The 21,385-nt window shown below is 44.4% G+C and overlaps 2 protein-coding genes across 4 annotated transcripts; both read right to left on the reverse strand.

The window, feature by feature from the left end:
• Positions 1-702: 702 nt before the first annotated feature.
• asxl2 (ASXL transcriptional regulator 2) lies at positions 703-14,924 on the reverse strand. Of its 2 annotated transcripts, none has more exons than XM_068580676.1 (12): positions 14,770-14,924; positions 13,416-13,498; positions 12,218-12,326; positions 11,853-11,994; positions 10,452-10,567; positions 9,308-9,428; positions 9,003-9,062; positions 7,914-8,074; positions 7,186-7,282; positions 6,940-7,045; positions 5,643-6,354; positions 703-5,265 (listed from the first exon to the last, which is right to left on the reverse strand). In XM_068580676.1, the coding sequence occupies exons 1-12, from the start codon at positions 14,824-14,826 to the stop codon at positions 3,451-3,453; spliced, it is 3,579 nt and encodes a 1,192-aa protein (XP_068436777.1). In that variant the 5' UTR covers positions 14,827-14,924; the 3' UTR covers positions 703-3,450. The 2 variants fall into 2 exon arrangements, with proteins under 2 accessions (XP_068436777.1, XP_068436776.1); XM_068580675.1 differs by having other exon boundaries at positions 5,628-6,354.
• A 405-nt stretch (positions 14,925-15,329) lies between these two features.
• kif3cb (kinesin family member 3Cb) lies at positions 15,330-21,300 on the reverse strand. 2 transcript variants are annotated; one of them, XM_068580945.1, is made up of 8 exons: positions 19,611-21,300; positions 19,416-19,517; positions 19,165-19,287; positions 18,819-18,937; positions 17,762-17,878; positions 16,839-16,953; positions 16,252-16,430; positions 15,330-16,001 (listed from the first exon to the last, which is right to left on the reverse strand). In XM_068580945.1, exons 1-8 carry the CDS (start codon positions 21,018-21,020, stop codon positions 15,845-15,847), a joined length of 2,322 nt encoding a protein of 773 aa, XP_068437046.1. In that variant the 5' UTR covers positions 21,021-21,300; the 3' UTR covers positions 15,330-15,844. The 2 variants fall into 2 exon arrangements, with proteins under 2 accessions (XP_068437046.1, XP_068437047.1); XM_068580946.1 differs by lacking the exons at positions 15,330-16,001; positions 16,252-16,430; positions 16,839-16,953 and adding an exon at positions 18,111-18,171 and having other exon boundaries at positions 17,799-17,878.
• Positions 21,301-21,385: the final 85 nt, after the last annotated feature.

Raw genomic sequence — 21,385 nt, forward strand, 5'->3', positions numbered from 1 at the left:
TATTTCCTGCTTTCAGTCTGAACTGTGATCCGCAGAGATGAGACGAGATGAAGATTACACGAATTAAAGGGATATTCCAGGGATCTCGTTGCACTTTCAAAAAGGTGGGCGACTCAATAGTAACAAATAAAAGCAGCAGAGGCAATATATATATATATATATATATATATATATATATATATATATATATATATATATATATATATATATATATATATATATATATACACACACACACATGTGTAAACTGTACATATACTCACTCTTCACGGTGTATTCATGAGGTTTTGTGGTTGTCAGCTAAAAGAGGGATCTTCCTTTTTTAGGCTTTTCCATTTGACGACTAAAATACAAATAAATGATATTCTTTTGTACATTTTTTCCTGCATATTATTTACACTAGTATCTAAATTAGGCTCTGGACAGTAATTCCCAAACTATTATAAGACTATTTGGAATGGAAATACATATATATTAGTCAAAATATACACATTTTCATTGTCATTTGTAAACTCAGGCATTCTGCTTTTACATTTTAACAGTTTCAAGCTGAATATGAGTAAAACCTGATGACATTAAACACAGAAAACAAGCTTTCACGGCGCTTAGTACTCATCGTGTCGAGTGAACTGAACTTCAGGTGTTCGTTGACGTCCCTCTGCGTGAGATCAATGACAGTAAACAAACACAAAATGCTTTTCTTTTTCGTTATTTATTCATAATAGTCTATAACCTCTGATAAAATACACTTTGTTTATAAGTGCTGATTACTATATTACATTCACCCGGAGTTTAAATGGAGACAAGATGACACAGACATATTAAACAAATTCATAGTGATAAAAGTTGACATTTAAAAAAAAAAAATGGTGTTGATTGCCCGTGACACTTTCTGGACATCGCTTTATGAAACTGCTCCTTTGAAACACACACACACACACACACACACACACACACACACACACACACACACACACACACACACACACACACACACACACACACACGTATAACTTCACCGTCAGTGGGGGCCGCTGCCTGACTCACGTTTCAGTCCTTATTAACAAAGATTTCAGCTGCCTTTTGAGTTGTTTGATTGTGTTTGTTAATTGTTTTGTTGCAGTGCAGTCCGGTCCCCAGCTCGACATGTGTAAATACAACATCCTAACATCACATTCAACCAAATAGGACCTAAATATTCATGGAGAATATATTAAGTTTGTGTTAACAAAACGAAATACTGGTACGCCAGTTTTTTAGTGAAGTGACTATGATAAATATGTGGAAACCTCGCCAGACTCTAGCCCTATAATCTTAAAAACCAATTTTCCACAAGACAAAATCCTCCATTTAATAACAAATACATTTAAAAATGGACTTTGTTTAATCCACTGACCTACAAATGGTGCTTTAAAAACAGATATTTTTGTCTTCGTAAGATAATGACACAAATGTAGACAGCGCATCTGACAACATCTCTGTTGAAAAAAGACAGACCAACGGATCCATAAACAAAATGTGGGCCACGCAGATTATTGACACGTGGGCAATTTGATTTATAAAAGTTATCATCTGTATGTCTGTCCGGTCCAAACAAAACAATCGGAAGAAAAAAAAACAGACAGCCAATATATTATTATAGTAAATACCCTGTTGATTTTCAAAAACAATTAGCAAATAGATTTGTTTTATATTAAAATATATTAATTAAAATATATTACTTTATGATTACAATAGTACTTTCTTTAAAAAGGTGACTTTGGCATGTTACTTTGAACGTAATCGCTTTGTAACAGGCCTACTTTGCACCTCTAGGAGATTTTCAAAATAAAGTTGATGCGTCTTAATTTGTAATCAGCACGAACACCAAACCCCGACCTGTCGAGGTATCGCTCCACACGCTCTGGATGTTAATGTGCGGCGAAGTAGGGATGCATACTGTGTTAACATTAGTATCCAAATGCAGCTACGAGCTCGTAACAACACAAAGAGTGCGCGACACTAATGTGCCGATTCATCATTGTACATCGCACAAATTATAGTCGCACGTTATATAAACACGATCCAGTAATATTTTATGCTCACGGTACTTCATGCCACATTAAAATGGAGCGTAACGCTCTCGATTTCTCTGGAAAAAAAGGCCATTTAAATAGAAAGTGTTCCTCTCGCCTTGTTAATCAGTGTCATGTTGTACCTCCAAATAGTTTTGTAAAACTGAAGCGTGCTATGCCGAATCATTCTAAATGATAAAGCGTTTAGCGTCTTAGCATAAGGTACTGTTTCTTCTCCATTTTCTTTCCACGTTAAAATTTTATAATAAACAGGAAACACTCAAGCAATGTGTGCTGCACGAGGAAAATAAAATACATTTCTACATAGGCATATAGGCAAATAAGCAAATATTTACAGTGAAAAAGCGACATTATCTTCAATTCCTCCCCTTGCCTTGAGTGTTTTTTTTTTACTGTTTGCCACTGCGGATCTTTCAATATGAGCATGAGGAGACTCAGCTCACGGGAGACAATATCTACAAACTGGCTTTTTTTTTGGTGAAGAAATGAAGATTCACACAGTCGCAAGTGACCTAGAAAAGATCAGAGTCTGCCAAATGGAACATATAGGCATTTTTATATATAAATTATTATTTCCCCACCTCAATGTTTGAATGTAAGTACTGTACACAGTGACTATCACACATCAGGTAGTTTTTAAGTGCTTTGCCTTTGAACTGTTAGTCAAAAAAATGATGTCATGTGCAATCCTCACGAGTCGATTTTATGCTATCATTCAAAATCTCTTTCATGTTCTTTTTAGTTGTTTAAATCTGAGTGCGATCAGGAATAAATGTACAGTTTTTTATATATAAAACAGTTACTGTGAGTTGCACTTTCCTGCCATGCGTGCGTAAATGCCAGGATGTACTCTACAACAAATGATTATCGTTAGCGCCCTTTTTTTGTTGTTGCCTTTAAACCACAGCTGATTAGGCCCAATAATAAAAAGTGTCAGTATTAAACACAACAGTCATCATGTTCTACAAAAATAGCAACATTCATTTTTCCATCCTTTCTTTTTTTTTTTTAAACTACACATCTATGTATATATATATTTATAAAAATATATCACACTAATCCTAGCTGAGTGCAAACATTGTCAGACTTTCTGTGTCACACATCTGACAGACTAATGATTTGATTAAAAACTGATTGTACATTTCTTTCAAAAAAAAAAAAATTGCACGAAACAACTTTTTATCCATGTCGATGAAACAAAAGTCCATCCAGTGTGAATCCTCGCGGCCTTACGCGCCAGTTGCTTTCTCTGGAGTGCGGCTCGGGCGCTTTCACTCCGGCGGCGATCGATTCTGCACGACCACGCTTCTGCTCGGCGTCTCGCTTTCAACGCAAACTAGAAGAAAAAAAACCGCGATTCGTTCTCGAGCGTCGCTCATCGCACGACCAAACACGACACGCACAGTTTCGAGGGACCGATGCAGTCGTCGTGGCAAAAGGCGCCGCAGCCGTTGCACATGATCATCGCCTTCAGCCTGCAGTAGCACTTGGACTGGACGTCCTCCGCGTCGGAGCCCTCGATGAACGACTGCTCGGGCGAGGGCTCGCCCTGGTCGCCGTGGTCCAACGGGTGGCCGGCGGGGATGGTGGTGACGGTCACCGAGAAAGACATGACGCCGCCGCCGTCGACGCCGCCGCCGTCCGACGAGACCGTGGCCTCGGAGGAGCCGCCGCCGCCCGCGGTGCCGTGGTTCAAAGTGTGAGGTACGGACACGCTGATGGTGCCGCCGTAGCACGACGCCGCCACCACTCCCTGATTATCGAGCGTTCTCTGGGCGTGGAAGGCGGACTGCCGCTGGGGGTTTCCTTGGTGACTGTTGCGGAGTTCGAGGTGCCTGCGGTGTGACTGAGAAAAGGGGTGGCTGGTGTCTTTGGGTGTCGCGCCTCCGCCGCCACCGCTGCTGCTGCTGGTGTCGTCATCGCCGCCAGCTGCGCTGTCCTCCGATCCGGGCTCAGTCTTTACGTTGGAGCGGTGCTGGACGCTCGCCGCTTCGTCTGACCTCATCGACAATCCGCGCTGCTCCGTTTTGACCCCGGAAGCGGGGAAGAAACACTTCCTGGCAGGTTCTTCTTCCTTAGCCGCCGCCGCCTCTTCCTCCTCCTCCTCTTCTTCTTCTTCTGCGCTTTCCCTTTTTAAACTGCACACAGACACGTTGGGGATGACGGACTGGTGCAGCCTCTTGCCCTCCGGTCCTCGGCCGTACGTGGACACATTGAGCAGGTAGTGCCCCGTCATGGCGGGCCTGGGGATCCTCTTTCGGCCCAGAAATCCTACCGAAATCCTGGATTGGTCCTGGCGTTCTTCCGCATGCATCAGCTGATGTACTTTGTGTTGAGGGTGCTGAGGCTCCATACTCCCATAAGGCTGGTTCAGCTGGCCTTGCCTCTGCATTAGAGCCTGCAGGATCTGCTCCTGAGTCTCCTTATCGGGAAGTTCCCTGTGGTGTCTCATGTACTCTGACGCCACCGCCGCTCGTCCTGCTGCATTGAACTGGTGGGACGCCGGTGCATCGACCCCGCGCTCGGCAGAGTGCGGCGTCTTCCCCTTGCTTCCGGAGGGGACATTCGACACCTTCACTTCCATCTTGGAAATCGGTTTTGGGAGGATCTTCTCCAACGGGACCTCATTTCCCTGCAGAAGCTGAGTGACCAGTGGGTTATTTGCAGGGATGCAGGAGCTGGTCTTGGTTGAGCCAGCAAGCGATGGGGTTTCCTGTCCCTTCGCAGCGTGCACAGATGGCATATCAATGCTCTCGGTTCCAGCAGAATGACCTTTGCGTTCTTCATCGGCTTTGCTGGGGTACGAGGTTTGAGAGCAGTTGGGGCTCAGCTGGCCAAAAGAGTCCAAAGGGCGAGAAGGAGGTGTGCTGGTCTGACTGCTGCTGCTGCTGGAGGCCGGTAACCTGGTCGATGCCTGTGGGGACGTCGGGCTCGGGTTGGGCGACGGCTGTGTCCGCTCTCCGCCGCCTCCTCCCCCTGGCCCCGGACCCGGCACCGCTGCCTTTGATGCAGACGACACTGCGGCGGCCGCGGCGGCTCGCTGCGCTCGGGCGAGCTGGGCTTTGGCTTTGATGTCGGCCAAAGTGCGAGCGCCGGTGCGGCCCGGGCTGCTCAGCGGCGCCGGGAGGGCAGTCCTGGGCGAGACTTGGTTAGGTGACAAAGGACCGGGGAGAATTCGCGCCACTGGGATCTGTGGAGTGAAAAACATCGTAGGAATACTTCAAGACATGCATACGTAAAAAACACATAAAACATAGCTAAAGAAAAATACTTCTCGCTTCCTCACGGCTACGAAACCTCACCTAAGGTGTGTTGATTTACGGGATATAATTTGGGAAGCTTGTTCTGCACTGGAATATACTGATAAAATAGATCAAATGCAGAGAAATGCAGGAGGGGTTTGAGACATTTCTGAGGACATTTGATCATATTTTGACACATTTTCTGCCAAAGAAGCAACCTGTCAGAGCCGCCTTTCAAGCCTACAGGTGGCGAGTTATTTTTGTATACTCAAGAGATAGATAGATAAATCAGAGGAGGCTTTGGACTCACCAACATGTTTCCTACCTTGAGAGGCGGAACCCTCGGATTCGTTGTCGTAGTCGGCGTAGCGGGGCTGGATATGGACGACGCCGGAGGAGATACAGATGAGACCGAGGACAACGAGGAAACTGAGGACACACGGGGCCTTTTCTCTGGTGTCAATTCATCCCCGATCTCGCTGAGAGATTTCCTTTTCAGCGGCTCTGAGGTGACCTCTTTGCTCTCCTCAGCGGGCTTAACCACAGACAGCGGCTGATCCTCGCTTCTCTCTGAACTAGCCGGTGGCGGACGGCTCTTCTTCACGGGCGACGACTCCCGAGGGGGTTGAGTTTTCTCCTCCTTCGCTTCCTCTTCGGGCTCCTTTTCGGGCGGCGGTGTACCCGCCGCGACCCGTTCGGTCGGCCTCTCGACCTCCGGTGTTTTTGTTGGCCCGGGCTGCGCGGCGGCGGCGCTCAGCCTGCGATCCTCGGCGTACTGCGCTCGGCGCGTCTTCATGGGCTCCGTGGTGGAGACGGGCTCTCTCTGAGCAGCCGGCGGCTTCGGAGGCTCCTTTGTGGGCTTCGTGTCTTTCTCAGCGGCGGCATCGCTCTGGCTGCTGTCCTCGGCGCCCTTGGGATCCTCTGGTGCTTGAGCGGCGGCGGGTGCTGTCTGACGAGGAGGGGAACGGGGCCTGGCAGACTCCTGATTCACATCGGCCTTCGTCAGCTCCTTGGATTCCTCAAAGCTGAGCCCAGAACTAGACGAATAGAGATTAGGAAGGTAGAAAGACAGACAAATAAATTAATTAATCCACAAATCAAGTGATTTTGCTCTCAAAAAAGGAACACATATTTTATAAAACACTGAGATTTTGAAGGAATTATTCAAAGTATTCACTCAGTCAGGGTTTAAAGTGACGTAGTGTTTTAAATTTGACAAGAAGAGTTGATGCCAACAGGTAAATTAAATTTGATTAAGCAATTAGATTGATTAGATAGTAATGAATAAAGTGAACACTGTACATTAACTAATAACATAGTAATATGTTACCGAGAAAAAGAATCGTACTCCTGTAATGTGATAAGGAGATGAGGATGGTGATCTATTAGGGATCTCATTCTGCTCTAAATAATCATTTCATAACATCACCATTTAATAACATGGCATTTCTGAGATTAGAGATAAAATCAATGTAAAAAAACAGAAAAAAAATCCTCAGGAAAAGTGAGATTGTACTGGACTGGACTGTTCGTAGTGCCAGATGGCTTTTAATGTGAAAGGAACTATATGCCTTACAACTTCTCTTGAGCCGGATTGCATAAATAATACATCAAGGACTTACTTTTGCCCATAATAGTTTTCAAAGAAGGCTTCCTTCCAGAGCTCGACTCTCTTTTCCTTCTCTATTTCTTGGCGCATTCGTAGCTGCAACTCGGGAGTGAATTCCCCTGCAGAGACAGAAGTTACATAATTTTTTAAAAAAAGAAAGAAAAGTTACACTTGTAGTGGCACTAAACCTTGGTGACATAGTTGCTCTATGAATATGAACTGAATGCAGTTAAGAGCAGTTGGCAGCGGCTGCACTGACCCTCAGACAGCCTCTCCTTCCAAGACTGAGCCGCTGACGTGAAGAACTCATTGTTCAAGGCAGAACCAGTGACCTTCAGGAGGCCGTCCATGCAAGCCTGGGGAGAGGAGGCACAATGTTATGACTAACATCATCACCATCACCGCATCCGTGCGTGCGCATATGCTTCTAGTGTGTGATGCACAGTCAAACATGTCGAATCAGTGGGCATTAATACGTGCTGTGGTGCGGTTAGCTGTGTGTAAAATGTGTCTCCATTCGGGCGAGCAATCACCAGAGGTCCCACGATACAATATCGTCACGATACTTAAGTCCCGATATTATCGCGATACATTGAGTATTGCGATATATCGAGATTTATTACATTTTTTTTCAACCGCAAATTGTCCCCAAAGGAAAACTTTGTCAACCAAAAATAACTTGATTTCATTATTCTAGGACCAAAACGTTTAGAATTGATTAAATAAAAATCGATACTTGGCTTCCGTGTATCGATACAATATCGCCACGCGAAATATCGCGATACTGTGCTGTATCGATTTTTTACCCCACCCCTCGTGGCCATATCCATTCTACATTATCAAAGGAACTATTTTTTTGAGGTAGTTCAACACATCACACGCCGATTGACATGAAAGATGGGAGAAGACATGCAATATTATAACACCCTCCACATTTAGTGCTTGATAATGCAACAAACGCCATAAAAAGTATAATTTTAGAGCCACCTGCCGGTCAACTTCAGGAAGAAGTTTGAGCAGCCTCTGTTGGCAGTCTGGAGGCAGGACGGAGAAGGTGTGCTTGTTGATGATCGCTCTTAAGTTGGTGTTCACCAAAATGGAGTCCGGCGTTTCCACGTCTATTTTACACTTTGCACGTTTCAGCTGCCCTGCAATACAAAAACAGGAAGCAGATGAAAGACGAGACGGATGAAGCAATGCCGATCCTACAACGGACACCTTGAGTGAGTGTTGTGAGGTGTGGTCGCGTAGTTTGTTTTCCTCCTTAATTTCATTTCACTATGTGCATGATGAAGTAAAACATTACAATTGTACTTTATTGTAAGTACATTGAGGTTTGATTGATTGTGTGTATGTATAATAGTATACCGAGGCCCACAGTGAAAATAAGTTTTTGTGTGCGAACTTCCGACGATACATCTAAGGATGTTTTTTATATTAACTTTTTGTTTTTATACACATAATACAAATAAAATCACATGACACAAAGCCAAAACTACGATTAAATACCTTTAAAAACACGAATATACTCTATAATTGGCAAGAAAAGGCTAAATAATGTCCTAATACAGCTGGGCACTGTAGTTTTTTTTGTAAATGGCAGTCAAATATGAGCAGATAGTGCATTTGTTGAGGACTATTTTAAACTTTGGATTAATAAACCGTTGGTGCTTTTGGGAGTATTTACTGAACTGGAGCTGAGATTGACTCAAATTAAACTGCAGTGTCTTGTATTGACTTTGTAATGTATGTTATGAAAGAACATGTGTTTCTATTATGATTTGGACAACATGGAGTCATATGTTTTACTATAGTCATTGTTCCTTTTTGGTTTCTTCATGGGGTTTGTGGACAGTACGAACTAAAACAATCGCCTCGCAACATCCGTGTCTGTCCAAACTTCATTTCTTCATCATTATTTATATATAATATATTTGACCACCAAAATCGTATTAGTTCATCCTTGAGTTGAGGTGGACGTGTGCGCCAAATTTGAAAAAATTCCCTCCCGGCTATCTTGAGAAAACATAGAGATATAAAAGTTCACCAGCCACTGGATTAAAAGTGATGTCTCACCTGCACCGAGGCGGCCCGACCTCTGAGAGCCCTTGCGAGTAACAACTGGGAGGCATAAGTCTGTTTGGACAGAAGAGAGATGGAGAGGAGTAGAAAGAAAAAGCCAATTACATGAGTCATGTTTGGATGATGCTCATAACACAAACACCTTTTGTTGTGTAGTTATGACAAGTAATAACAGGACAACACATAAGAACTGTCATTTAGCGCCAGAACTCATGCAATGAGCGTTAACACAATGCCCAAAGTCACTACTATTCATTTCATTTTATATTGTATCTGACAGCATAATAGCTGCCACCTACCAGTCTTTGTAGTAATGTTGTCAGCCATGTCTTTGATGGTTTTCAGAAGCCGTCTGGGACTGGAGGTGGTTGGCATTCCCCCCTGTCTGCGCTGGTTTCTCTGCTGCTGCTGCTTCAAGGCCTGAAGCCGAGCAAAACAAGGACGGAAGAAACAGCCAGCAGAATGAGAGACAAAAAAAAAGAGTATGAATGTGTGATACTCTCCCTGCAACTACTCCCTCAGGGCCACTTGTTGTTAAATAACAGCTAAGTAGCAGTGCGGCGATGAAACACAGGTTGTGTAACACGAGCGTAAATCAAGTCTGCGCCGTGAATCTGCCGAGAAGTCGGATCACCTCGCAAACACCAAACGTCCACTAATTAGAGAAGCAAACAAAGACAGTCTGCAGGATTATTGTCTTCGTTTTGTTTTAAGACAACAAAGAAATACATACTAAACCTCCCCAGAGCAAATATTTTCGCCAAATCGCAACCCTCTAGTGTTTCCTACGCCCAATAAATGAACACAAATTGGTCTTACACAGCTAAAAAATTCCACACCAGCGCAGATGGAGTGAATTACAACATGTGCAATCAAGTGAAATGTAATTAAATGGAACACAAAAAGCACAATGCAGCCAATGAGAAAAAATGTTAAACAGGGTGGCTTATGAGGACATTAATACTCTAAAAACCAGCTATAGGCATTTGTTTTTTTCCTGCCGCCTCATTGTTTTTTAAATAATCAGCAAAAGATGTTTTACAGGCTGGGAATGGAAGGAGAGTTTTGTGCCTGCTGACAAGCCAACATGGGTTGTGTGTACACGTTTACTGAAAAGGTGTCAGCGAAAAATGAATGTAGACTCTGCAGAGGAGTGTGACTACATATTTTGACGCGTATGAGAGGTGTGAGATTCTGATCAGAAGTGTTTTCTTATTTAATAGTGCCGGTCTCCTTTGAAAGCCGCTTCACTTTGAATGTGAATGCATTTAAAACTATGTGAATATATGACTTAACAAGTGTGTTTTTACAGCGTGGAGGTGTATACGAGCGTATGAGGGTGCGGCAGGAACTTGTGTACTGTCTGAGACGTGTTTGCACAATTAATGAAAATAGCGTTTGTTTTTAACACAAATCAAGGAAGAAATACACAGCAAACTGTACCTGTTTCAACGCTTTCTTGCTGTGTTTCTGCGAGGGAGAGATGAGCTTACTGGGGACAGAAGGCGACGGGCATCGCGGCTGCGGAGAGGACGGCTGCGACTGCAGCTTGGAGGGAACTACGAAAAAGGCAAGAGCACAATACAGTTGGGACAAAATACACTTCCTGAGGGGTGGTGTGCAGACTTTATCACATCGTGCTTTTGTTTTGATGAAACTGAAACCGATACCTTTGCACAAAGAAGCAGATTGCATTACTTTGCAAAAATATCATATCACTAAAAAAAAATGGGCTGAACGTCTCGATGGAAAGATTCTTCACAGCAACCTCTCTGCTCAGTGTTTCTCATTTGGTTTTTCTACATACTGCAGCAGTTATTTTCTCCATGCCTTCATTTGCATTTGACTTTGTTTGCTCTCTGCATTGATTAGTTCAAAAATAAAAAAACAATATCCGAGTCCTCCCACTCAGATATGAACCAAGGTTGTTTGCTTGGCAGTTTTCTCAGCTGCATAATGAGGAAGTGGTCACAGGTCATGTTGAGAAAATAGAGTTTCCTGTTTTAACAGTCACTTAAAAATATTCAAGTGGCGTGGAGACTTAATGAGAGTCAGTGAGAGCACAGCAGGAGGGAAACAAAACGATTTCTACTTGAAGAGAGGATCATTCTTCAAAGTTCTCTCTGCAATCCGCCGCAGTCTGCTGTGCAACTCACAATGAGATGATTTAACCGCGCGGAAGCTCAAAAGAGAAAAATAAAAAACAAACTGCCATGACGTGACCTCCATGTGCAGCCTGCAGTTTCTTCGCTGACGGCTAACGAAAGACTTTGCGTGTTTGCTTAAAAGAGGAAAACCCACCTTTTGCTGTCAGCATGTTTGATGCCCCGGTGGATTCCAGGATTTTATTTTGTGAGGGAGACGAAGTAATTTACGCTCGCCTCTTTTACTGCTTTCCTCAGATGGTTTCCTGTGTTTCCGCAATTACTTTTTTTTTTCACGGCGGCTGCGAAGGGGCGTTAACTGTCGCGGTTGTGACAGAGCTCGGTGACCAACTAATGAGTGGAGCTACTGTCCTCAGTGCGTCACTGCTGCTGTTTATGGCGAACAGAGTGTATTTAGCTTTTATTGAAAAGCTTTTATTCTTTAATACTGTAGACAGAACTTAGAAATAAAGCTCATTGGAACATTGGAGTTTGTAAAGTCGGTCTACCATCAAGAACGTTTAGCTGTGACGTCTTGCAAATTCTTAATTGAACTAATGCACTATAGTTTCTGTTAACATCGGCATTAAATAGTCAGGTGTTCAAGTGATTATGAACGATGGTTTGTAATCTTTTCCTTAAGTGGATCTACTGAAGGGATGTAGTGATGTACAAACATCGGTTAGCAATGATCCCGTACCTCTTCGCATCCACCTTCCTCTCCTGCCCTCTCCTACGATGACACCGCTGTTGTTTTCTGTGCTTTGGGAGTCTGACAGACTGTCGCTGCTCTCCTCAGAGCTCTCTTCGGACAGTTCCTTCGCCACATCTGAGATGTCCTTCTACGAAAAGTACACAGAGATGTACAGAAAAAGAAGCAAAGTTATTCTCAAGCATCCCACTTCCATGCCACATCATACTCACTGATTTAAGTGCAAGAGCATGGAGATATTTATACTTTGTTATCATGTCATAATGCTCACCGAGAATTGTGTTTTCCTGAATGGCCTTTTACATGATCGTACCCCGTTCACGATTTAAAAAGCTGCTTTATGTGTAACTGACCTTTAATGTGTAGACCCCCATTCTGCCTGGGACTTTGTAGAAGATCCCCTCCTCTCCGCGGGAGTTTGTGTGCAGCATTGCGTTCAGACATGCCAGCGGGGAGGTTCCACTGGATCATGAAAGGAGAGAAGAAAAAAAAAAGCAATTTACACATCTGTTCCCAAATAAATCAAACAGTTGGGTGAAAGACGCAGGAAGGGTTCAAAGCTGGTCTGATATCTGGGGAGAAATTGCTACCATGCGACAAGAGGACACGTATGAGTCCAGGTCAGATTCACGTCAGTGTAGTTGTGGGCAATTTACTGAGCGCTTTACCCACTAACACTAATCTTATTATAAGGACCCGATGTTCTTATAGTAAACTGGTCCAGCATAGCTATGTATGTTCCATAAAAATCTGCTATAGTCAAACATTGTCAAAGAAAAGTTAATTAATTGTGCACAATAATGCCTCAGCAGCCATGCAAGAGATGTATCCAGAGGGAAAATGGGGAAGCAAAACAAATATTTTATATTTATGTTATTTTATACAGTGTAAATACAGTATGTTAAGTAAAGTTTGTGAAGCAATGCGTTTGGTAATAAAACAAATTAAGAAAAATGCAATCTGTGTTGCTACATCTGAAAATGACACTCGTTACAGATATTACCCGCTGGATTGAATTGATGATTTAATTTTTCGAAAAAGTAACTGTTTTTTTAAACTTTTTAATCTATACAGTAAAAACATCACCATCAGGATCCATCCTTTACTTTGTTAGAATGTTGAGTAATTTACCAAATACTAAAACATGTATTGATGTTTTTATGCAACAGGTGGTTGGTGTGACTCTAACGCTGTCTTTATGCACCTGAACCTTGGACATGTTATTGTTAATAACATGCACAAAATGTAAAACCAAACAAAGTGGCATTGCAGTGAGTTTGTTAAGATAAGAGGGGAATGGGGGGGGGGGGGCGCTAGCTTTTTCTTACCTTCTGGACGAGAACAGTGACAATGAAACAAAAAGAAATGAAACAGTTATTAATTGACTAAAATGACTGTTGCTATGTGAACAAGAAAAAGGGAAGTACGTGAACTAAGCAATCAAAAACAAAGGGAGAAGGTCGCGTCCTCCATCTCTCTTTCTCATGATGATGTCTCCTCTCTGAAGGGCATCTGCTGTCGTAAAGCAGAGATACCAGGACAAATATTTACCTTATTTCCTTCAGTCTTTCTCTTTGGATCACCTGCAAGATCTCTTTGTGGCTCATGGGTGTATTGGGGTATTTCTCCAAAACCTAAAAATAATAAAATAGCATTATCATTAAAAAAAAAGAAGAAAAAAAAACACAATTATGTTGTTGAAGTGATTGTCATAAAACAACTAACAAAGTTTCCATAAAGAGCATCATTCTCAGAATAATCCACACCAAAAACTCAGTGTATGGTTAACTAGCGTGTTATAAGTAGACTGCAACTACGTTGACATTAAGCAGCAAACACATCAACAAAAACAAGTTCACAGAAACATTCACTCTGGTGCTGAACACAGCGACGCTTTTATTTGAGCTCCCACCTTGTAATAATAGTACATTTGTATAGCGCTTTACGAGGTAAAAACAACATATAGAAGCAACGACACAATAAACAAGAAATAGGACATGACAGTAAGAAGCAAGACAAAAACATAGTTAACTAACATCACATGTTAAAAGTAGATTTAAATAAGTGTAGTCTGTTCACGTGTTGCAGCGACTTGTGTGTTTAGAAACTAAACGGTATTACACGTTACCATTAACTATCTGTAGAGTTAAAGCGAACTGGAAAACCAATAACAGACCAACTATGTGTTGCTCCCGATGATGTGAACGGGACAGTGTCTGTCAACACGAGCAGTAAACCTGAAGCTTTAATTACGACAGTTGTTTTTATAGTGCAGTCCTCAGCTAGCATGCTACGCTGGACAGCTAGCCGTCGTGCTAGCTGCAGTCGTCCCTGTATTCTGACGTTGACACGCACTAAATTAACGCGGTGACTTATCACGGCGTCCGGGCGACGCGTGAACAACTCACACTGAGCTTAACTTTAAATAAAAAAAACTAAACTTGTTGGACGAACTCTCTCTCTCTGCGTTAGCATGAGCTAGCGTGCTAGCCTGGCTAGCCGCGCCATCCTGACGTGATTAGCTAGCGACACTTCACTTTATTCCACTTCGGCTCGAGACAAACTTGTCGTCCGTGTGGGGACGCAGTGGGTGTTGTTGGTTTGTTTGTTGTTTGTTTGTTTGGTGTGTGTGTGTGTATAGCTTAGATGCTTCGGGTGCACGCAGCTGACCGTCGCCACGCAACGGTGACAGTTAACTGGACGGTTATAGTGACAGTTCCGAATAAATGTCCCAACCGTCAAAACACGGGCCTCTCGCGCGCGAGACATCTCGTCTCCACGAGCGTGTCATGAACTCATGCACAGAGTCGTACAAGTGGGAGCGTTCAAGGGGGAAGAAGAGAAAAAGAAAAAACAACCACAACAAACACATTTAAAAAAAAGAAGAAAAAAATGCTTCGCATACCGTTTTTGCGGCTTCCGCCCACGTCCTCCCCTTCTTCTTCTTCTGTCTCTCCCTCATTGTTGACGTCTTCTCGCGGAGTGTTGAACGCGTCCGACTCCAGTTCCAGTTGAAATGTTGCGTTTAGTTACCGCGTAAGATCCACTCTGTCTGCCATGTTGGACTTACTGTAAAGAGTCACGTGACTCCGAAGGAAACGTCACCTTACTGTATAAAGCTGTCACGGCAAAGTCTTACAAGTTTCCCTGCATATATATTGTTATCAAACACAACAGAAGTACGAAAAAATAGACCGATCTTTCACAATGCTCATATAATAAATATATGTATACATATTTAGATATGCATTGAGTATTTCCCATACTTAATATTTTGTTTACTATGTAACATGCTTGCTGCTGCCACAAACAAATGTCCCCATGGGGATGAATAAAGTCTATCTATCTATCTATCTATCTATCTATCTATCTATCTATCTATCTATGAAGCTGTCAGGGTCGCAGGAAATCAGTGACATAACCGCAGCTCATGGGGAAAATACAGGAGGTAGTTCAAGATCATGTCCGTGTTTATTTTTCATGTGTAAGCAAATGGACTTTGCAACGACTTCACAACTATGACACACAAAAAATAAGGCAGCTAATCAAGAGAGCGTCACAGGCTTTCTTCACATGTTTGGCTCACAATTACATCGCCAAGAAATTGAAGCAACAGTTCATCAAGCATACAGGATAAACCAGCGGTCGGGGGCCCTCTATGACCACCTCCCGCTGTTTTGGCAAAGACCAGATGCATTTCCATAAAAATGGAAATAAAAGTGGTATCGAATTGAAAACAAAAACCGTTAAGACCCTGGAAACAATTTAATATATCTGGTTATATAAAATGATAATGTTTCGACTGTGCTAATCATTGAGACCAAGATGGACTATCTGGATAAGTAGAATGCATGCTGACTAAAGCAATTACTTCTGAAGAAACAAGTTGTGAAATCAAATTTAAAATCAAGGCGTAAGATCTGGAGTCTTTTGCACGAGCTTCAACTATAAGGCCAAACCCCGGACACGGTCGACACACATCAGGGGTTTGTCTGAATCGGATGTTCCATTGGAAGATAGGCAGCGGACGACGGTCTTCGTCTCTGAGAGGGAGAAGAGAAGCTCTGAGATCCTGATGTCAGAGTGGTGGACGATGAGGAGGATGAGATGGATGCTGCTGCTTGTGGTGCCTGATACCTGCAGAAAAAAACAGATACAGATCTCAAATGTTTGTTTGAGATGTTCGCCGTCAATATATGGCATAAACAATATGCCATATATTGCTATTGATCAGTGTCTCTTTAACTGACACCACTAACACATGCTCAAAACTGCATTGATGGACCCAACATAGGAGTATGATTACGATCTGTGAAGGTTCATTCTACTGAAACGTTCAGCGTCTGTGAAGCATGTTTTTGTTTCCCTTTCTCAGCTCCTCTCTCACCAGGATTGGGATTTCCTGACCCGTGACGACACAGATCTCCTCTCTCTGATGGGAGCCGTTGCCAGAAGATCCCGCACCAGACTGGGAGAAAAGACTCTCTCCAGGTGAGCGCCGTTCAGCTTCAGGGAGAACATGGTCGGAGGAGACATGTCCAACTCCAGCAGCATGATGTTCTCAGCCTGTCGGGACAGAGACAAGTAAAGTCATTTTCGCATGGATATTATTTTAAATCCAACCAATCCAACCAAAGTGCTGGCTACTTTATGGTATTCAAGAATCAAGATATTCTTACAAAAAACATTGCTATGAATGCAAATTGTATAAGAAAATACATAAAATAAGACTCAAACATAAGACAGTATTGCACAGTGAGTTTTACTGAGTGCATAAGGTGCATTGTTACAAATATATCAGGTATAGTTGTGACATGAGGTCACAGCAGTGACATTAATGATTCACTATCACAAAGCTGTCAAAGCTGGGAATAGTTTCCATGGCTACTGCAACCATCTTCCCATCCTTCAGCTGCAAAAAGGAGGCGGTGAGCATGAAATCAGGGAGCATTCGCCAACTGTCCGAGCACCGACCTGGTATCTACACGGGGCCCCGGCTGTCGTGGAAACAGCCATCTGTGCATATTGGCTGATTGGCCTCTTGTATCCCACGGCGGAGAGAGGCCTCCTCTTCACCTGAGTAGGAGCACTGGGGTAAAGACACGGGGGACAAGACGGATTCAGTTTAATGCACGTTAGCGGTTAAGACTCAAGCTTCTGGGAGCGTTCTCAAGTGGCCCAAATATGGTCAACTAATCAGCTCCCAGCAGAAGAAAAACACCTCTTATATCTGGCAGTCAGCTCTCCAACTGTCAGGAAAGAAATGAATGAATGTGTGTGGTTTTCTTTCCATAGAGACATCTGTTTACTGGAAAGGCAGAGTGTATAAATGATCTATAGTATTAAGGGTCAGGTGGCTTTTCTGTGTACATTTTTAAAACTTCTGACTTTGGCGACTCCTAGTGGTTTCACTAAAGTAGACACAACCCAAAAACTAAGGACATAAGAATAATTAGAAAGAAGCTACAATCACAATTATACAGAAGTAAACTGTATGATTATATAATAATAATAATAATAATAATAATCACAATACCCACTTTCCTTCAGCCTGCCGGATCTATTTATACTTCTGTTACTGATTTCCTACATTTCCCAGAAGGTGTAGTGACAGTCCTACAGATGCATTCAGTTGTAATGTATGCACATATATATTTATATAGAGGTAAATAAAACAATAGCGACAGTTTTTCTTCCACTTATAAAGAAGCAATACAAACAAACACAATATAGCTTAAAGCTGCAATGCATCATGGTCTATTTAGGTAACTGACGGTGCAGAAACGGGCTGCTTCAGTGATGGATTACACCCAGTAGGTGAGTTTTATTTACAATTCGTTCTGGAATATTTTTCATTGTTTCCTGTTCTACCTCCAGCAGCAAATGAAACCACTGACCTCTCTGTTGGAATGACCGGCTGCAGTCTCCACTGGTCCTCATCACCGTCAAAGTGCAGTCTGTGCATGATCTTGTTCTTTTCCTCTGGAGGAATGAAGTTCTCGATCAGGAGATATCTGCAACGTGGAATAGAAGCGTGAGATTAGCTGCCGTACGGACGAGCGTATAGAGCGGCGGAGCAGCGGCTGTAGGAGTATGGCGGAAAATCCTAAGAAGCTTCCAAGAAAAAAGTTTGTGCAGCAGATGCTCCAGATAGAAAAGAAAAGAAGGATTACATTTTTGTTTTTTAAATGCACGGGAGACTTGAAGAGAGGGCCTCTTGGGGCCGGGGAGATGCGGCGAGCTCACCTGCAGGCACACAAATATGCCAGCGAGGGAACGTCGCCACAGACGTCACAACTCGGCTACACTGTGAAATACAAAGAGCTTCCTTTAGCGCCGATGTTCACCCGCCTTGTGGGAACTTGTTTCAGCAAAGGTTTGAATGTAAAGGACTTTCATCTATGTGCCTAAAAACTAAAAACACATCCTTACTGACTGTACCGGGAGTACAAAGATAACAAATAAAAAAGCACTTTCGGAAAAATGGCAAAAAATAAGGCTTCAAATAACACAGAACCAGCAGAGCTGTTTTCACAACGTCATCTTCTGCACATGAAACAAACTGCTTACCAAGAAATATAAAGATATACACAAAGAAAGACTGATTTGTCACTTGATAATAACAATAATTAGATTCATAGTCTGAAACATTACGTTATTTTTATGAGAAAATAAAACTGTGTCGCAAAGAAATGTATGAATTTAAAGAGAAATCTCCAATAGCAGATATTATATGAACCATATTTCTGCAAATACAGTACACAACAGCTTTTACACAACTGAAATGACTCATGCTAATGCCACCGTGTCATGATTCAATATCAAATGTTGCAACGTTGCGCCTGTTTTCGCGCTCTCTGTCTTCACATGCGCAACAGAAAAGTCCCGTGAGGATGACGATGAGAGAGGAGGAAGACGGCGTGCGGCACACCGCTCGCTCACGAGGCCACTCACTTGTACTTGAGTTCTCTGGTGAGCTCGGTCTGCGTCTCCTCCAGCTCCTGCCTGGTGACGACGTGCTCGTCCATGACGTCCCGCACCTCGGCCTTCGCCAGCTGCAGTTTGGCATACAGCTGTGGAAATACACAACTTTGATAGAAAACACACACAATCGAAATGCCAGAGAAGTGAACGCTCCGTCCAGAGGAACCCGGATTCACTGGCGTTAGCTCTCCTGGTGACATCATCGCATTAGTGGGGGGCGGGGGAGGAAGGGTTATGCTTAAGAACTGATCACATTACGACAATTGAGTTTAGTGATAATAGTGTTTGGGACGTGTCAGCGGGTGAGTCATCTCACCTTCTTCAGCTTTTTTGTCTTGTGCTCCACCTCCTGCTGCAGGGAGGAGAACGTCTCCCTCATTTCCAAGGTCTCCTCGTCCTGCAACATCAGCTGCTGCTGGATCTCTCTCTCTCGTCTTATCTGCAGATCACACAGAACACCAGCGTCAATAACCACACTCCTATTACAAGGAATGGTCACACAAAAGTGTGAGAAAAAACACACCAAAAAGCTTCATATATACTGTATTTTTCTGTATTTTTAAATACCTGTTCTGCAATTTCTTGCCTCTTGAGCTCCAGCCTTTTCTGCTGTTCATTAGTGTGATCAATTATAGTCTTTCCTCCCACTAACAGTTTGCTCTCCATCGCCTGTGAACAAAGACATCAAATGAATTATTGATGTGAGATTCTTTTGTTCCACCAGCGTCTCGTTTAGCCCCACTCTGTGATCTCCCCGCGCACCTTGTACTTCTCGATGATCTTCTCCAAAGCGTCTTGATCCCAGTGCATGTCCACCAAACTCTTCCGGTTGTCCTTCAGGTGCTTCAACCTCTCGCCGCTCCTCTGGCACGCCGGGGCCTCCTTGGGGAAGTCGCTCCCATCTTTCACGTGACGCCCCACCTCCGGTTCCTCCTCGAAGGCCTTCCACACCTCCGCGTCCCTCTCCCTGAACATCTCCTCCTCCTCCGTGCCGGCCATGCTTTTGCTCAGCCTCTTGCTGTTGCGCCTCCTCCTCCTCTCCTTTGCCAGCATCCCTCGCTCCTCCAGCTGGGCTTTCAAGCGGGCGATCTCCTCCTGGAACTCCCTCAGCAGGGCGTCTTTGGGATCCTCGTTGATGCGAGGCTTGTTCTTGATGTTCTTGGCCCTGTTGGCGTACCTCAGGGTGGCCAGGGACTCGTCAAAGTGCCCGTGCGACGGCCCCACCGTGGCGATCATGACCGTCTTGGCGTTGCCCCCCAGCGAGTCCTGGAGCAAGCGGGTCAGCTTGGAGTCCCTGTACGGGACGTGGGTGCTCTTCCCGTCCACCAGGGCCGAGATCACGTTCCCCAGGGCCGAGAGGGACAGGTTGATCTTGGCCGCCTCCTTCAGCCTCTGGCCCTTGGCGCCCGTCTTGCTCTGGCGCTCGCTGCCGGCCAGGTCCACCATGTTGAGCTTGCCCACGCGGATGTGCTCGTCGCCATCCGGCCCCACTTCGCTGCACTCCACGGTGACGACGAAGATGGCGTGGGAGCGCGAGCTGCGTTCGTTCATGTCGGTGAAGCCCACGGACCTGGAGCGGGTGCCGATGTTCATCACGTGCTCGATCTCGGTGGCGTTCTTGGTGACCACCGAGGACAGGTCTTTCACGTAAACGCCTGAGTCCGGACTCTCTTTGAGCTCCAGCTTCCGGTTGTTGTCTTTGCACAGCAGGTCTCGGATGTCCTCCTGGTAGATCTCCAGGTAGGATGACCTCACCAGGTATTTCTGATTCTGAGTTCTGGATATTTGGGTGAAAATGTGCTGGAAGGAGTTTGGTATGACCCCTCTCATCTCCGGGTCGTTGGACACCCCTTGCATGGTGTGCGTCTTACCTGTCCCCGTTTGTCCGTACGCGAAAATAGTCCCGTTGAAGCCCTGGAGCACGGACTCCACCAGAGGTCTCACGGCGTCGTCGTAGATGTCGCCCTGTTTGGAGTCCCAGCCGTACACGGAATCAAACGTGAAGACTTTCATGGGCTCATCAGGTGGCGCCTTCGGCTTCCGGAGGGTGATCTGCCCGAGTCGGTCATCAATCTGCAGGATGTTTTCACAGTCCCCAGTCTCCTCTTTCCTGCTGAACGGCCGGCAGCGGACCACCACCCTGACCGCCTCGCAATGTTTTGGTTTCGGCATTTTTTTTTTTTGGTCAAGAATACAAAATTGAAAAAGTGTCGTCACAACCTTTTATTCCCTTCTTCTTTCTCGGGCGGGGTCCGCGAAGCTCCTTCTCCGTCCAGGTGCTTTGATATAAGGTCATGCGCTCCCCCCGCGCGCATCATCCAAACGCACCACGCAGCATCTTTCCGAGAAAGAAGCGATGTCACCACCAGATATTAAAAAGAAGGACGCTGGCTGCTGAGGGGAGAGAGAAAAAAAAACAAGCCATGCCGCCCCGAACCCAGCCCACACAGCCTCCCCGTGGTACACACCCTGCTCTGCGGACAATGGAAATCAGTCATGTGACCTGAGCAACGAATTGGATTGGAGCAGAAGTCCTC

This window comes from Clinocottus analis, unplaced genomic scaffold, assembly GCF_023055335.1.
Source record: "Clinocottus analis isolate CAN_PGR_092001 unplaced genomic scaffold, fCliAna1.0.p SCAF_17, whole genome shotgun sequence".
Lineage (NCBI taxonomy): Eukaryota > Metazoa > Chordata > Actinopteri > Perciformes > Cottidae > Clinocottus > Clinocottus analis.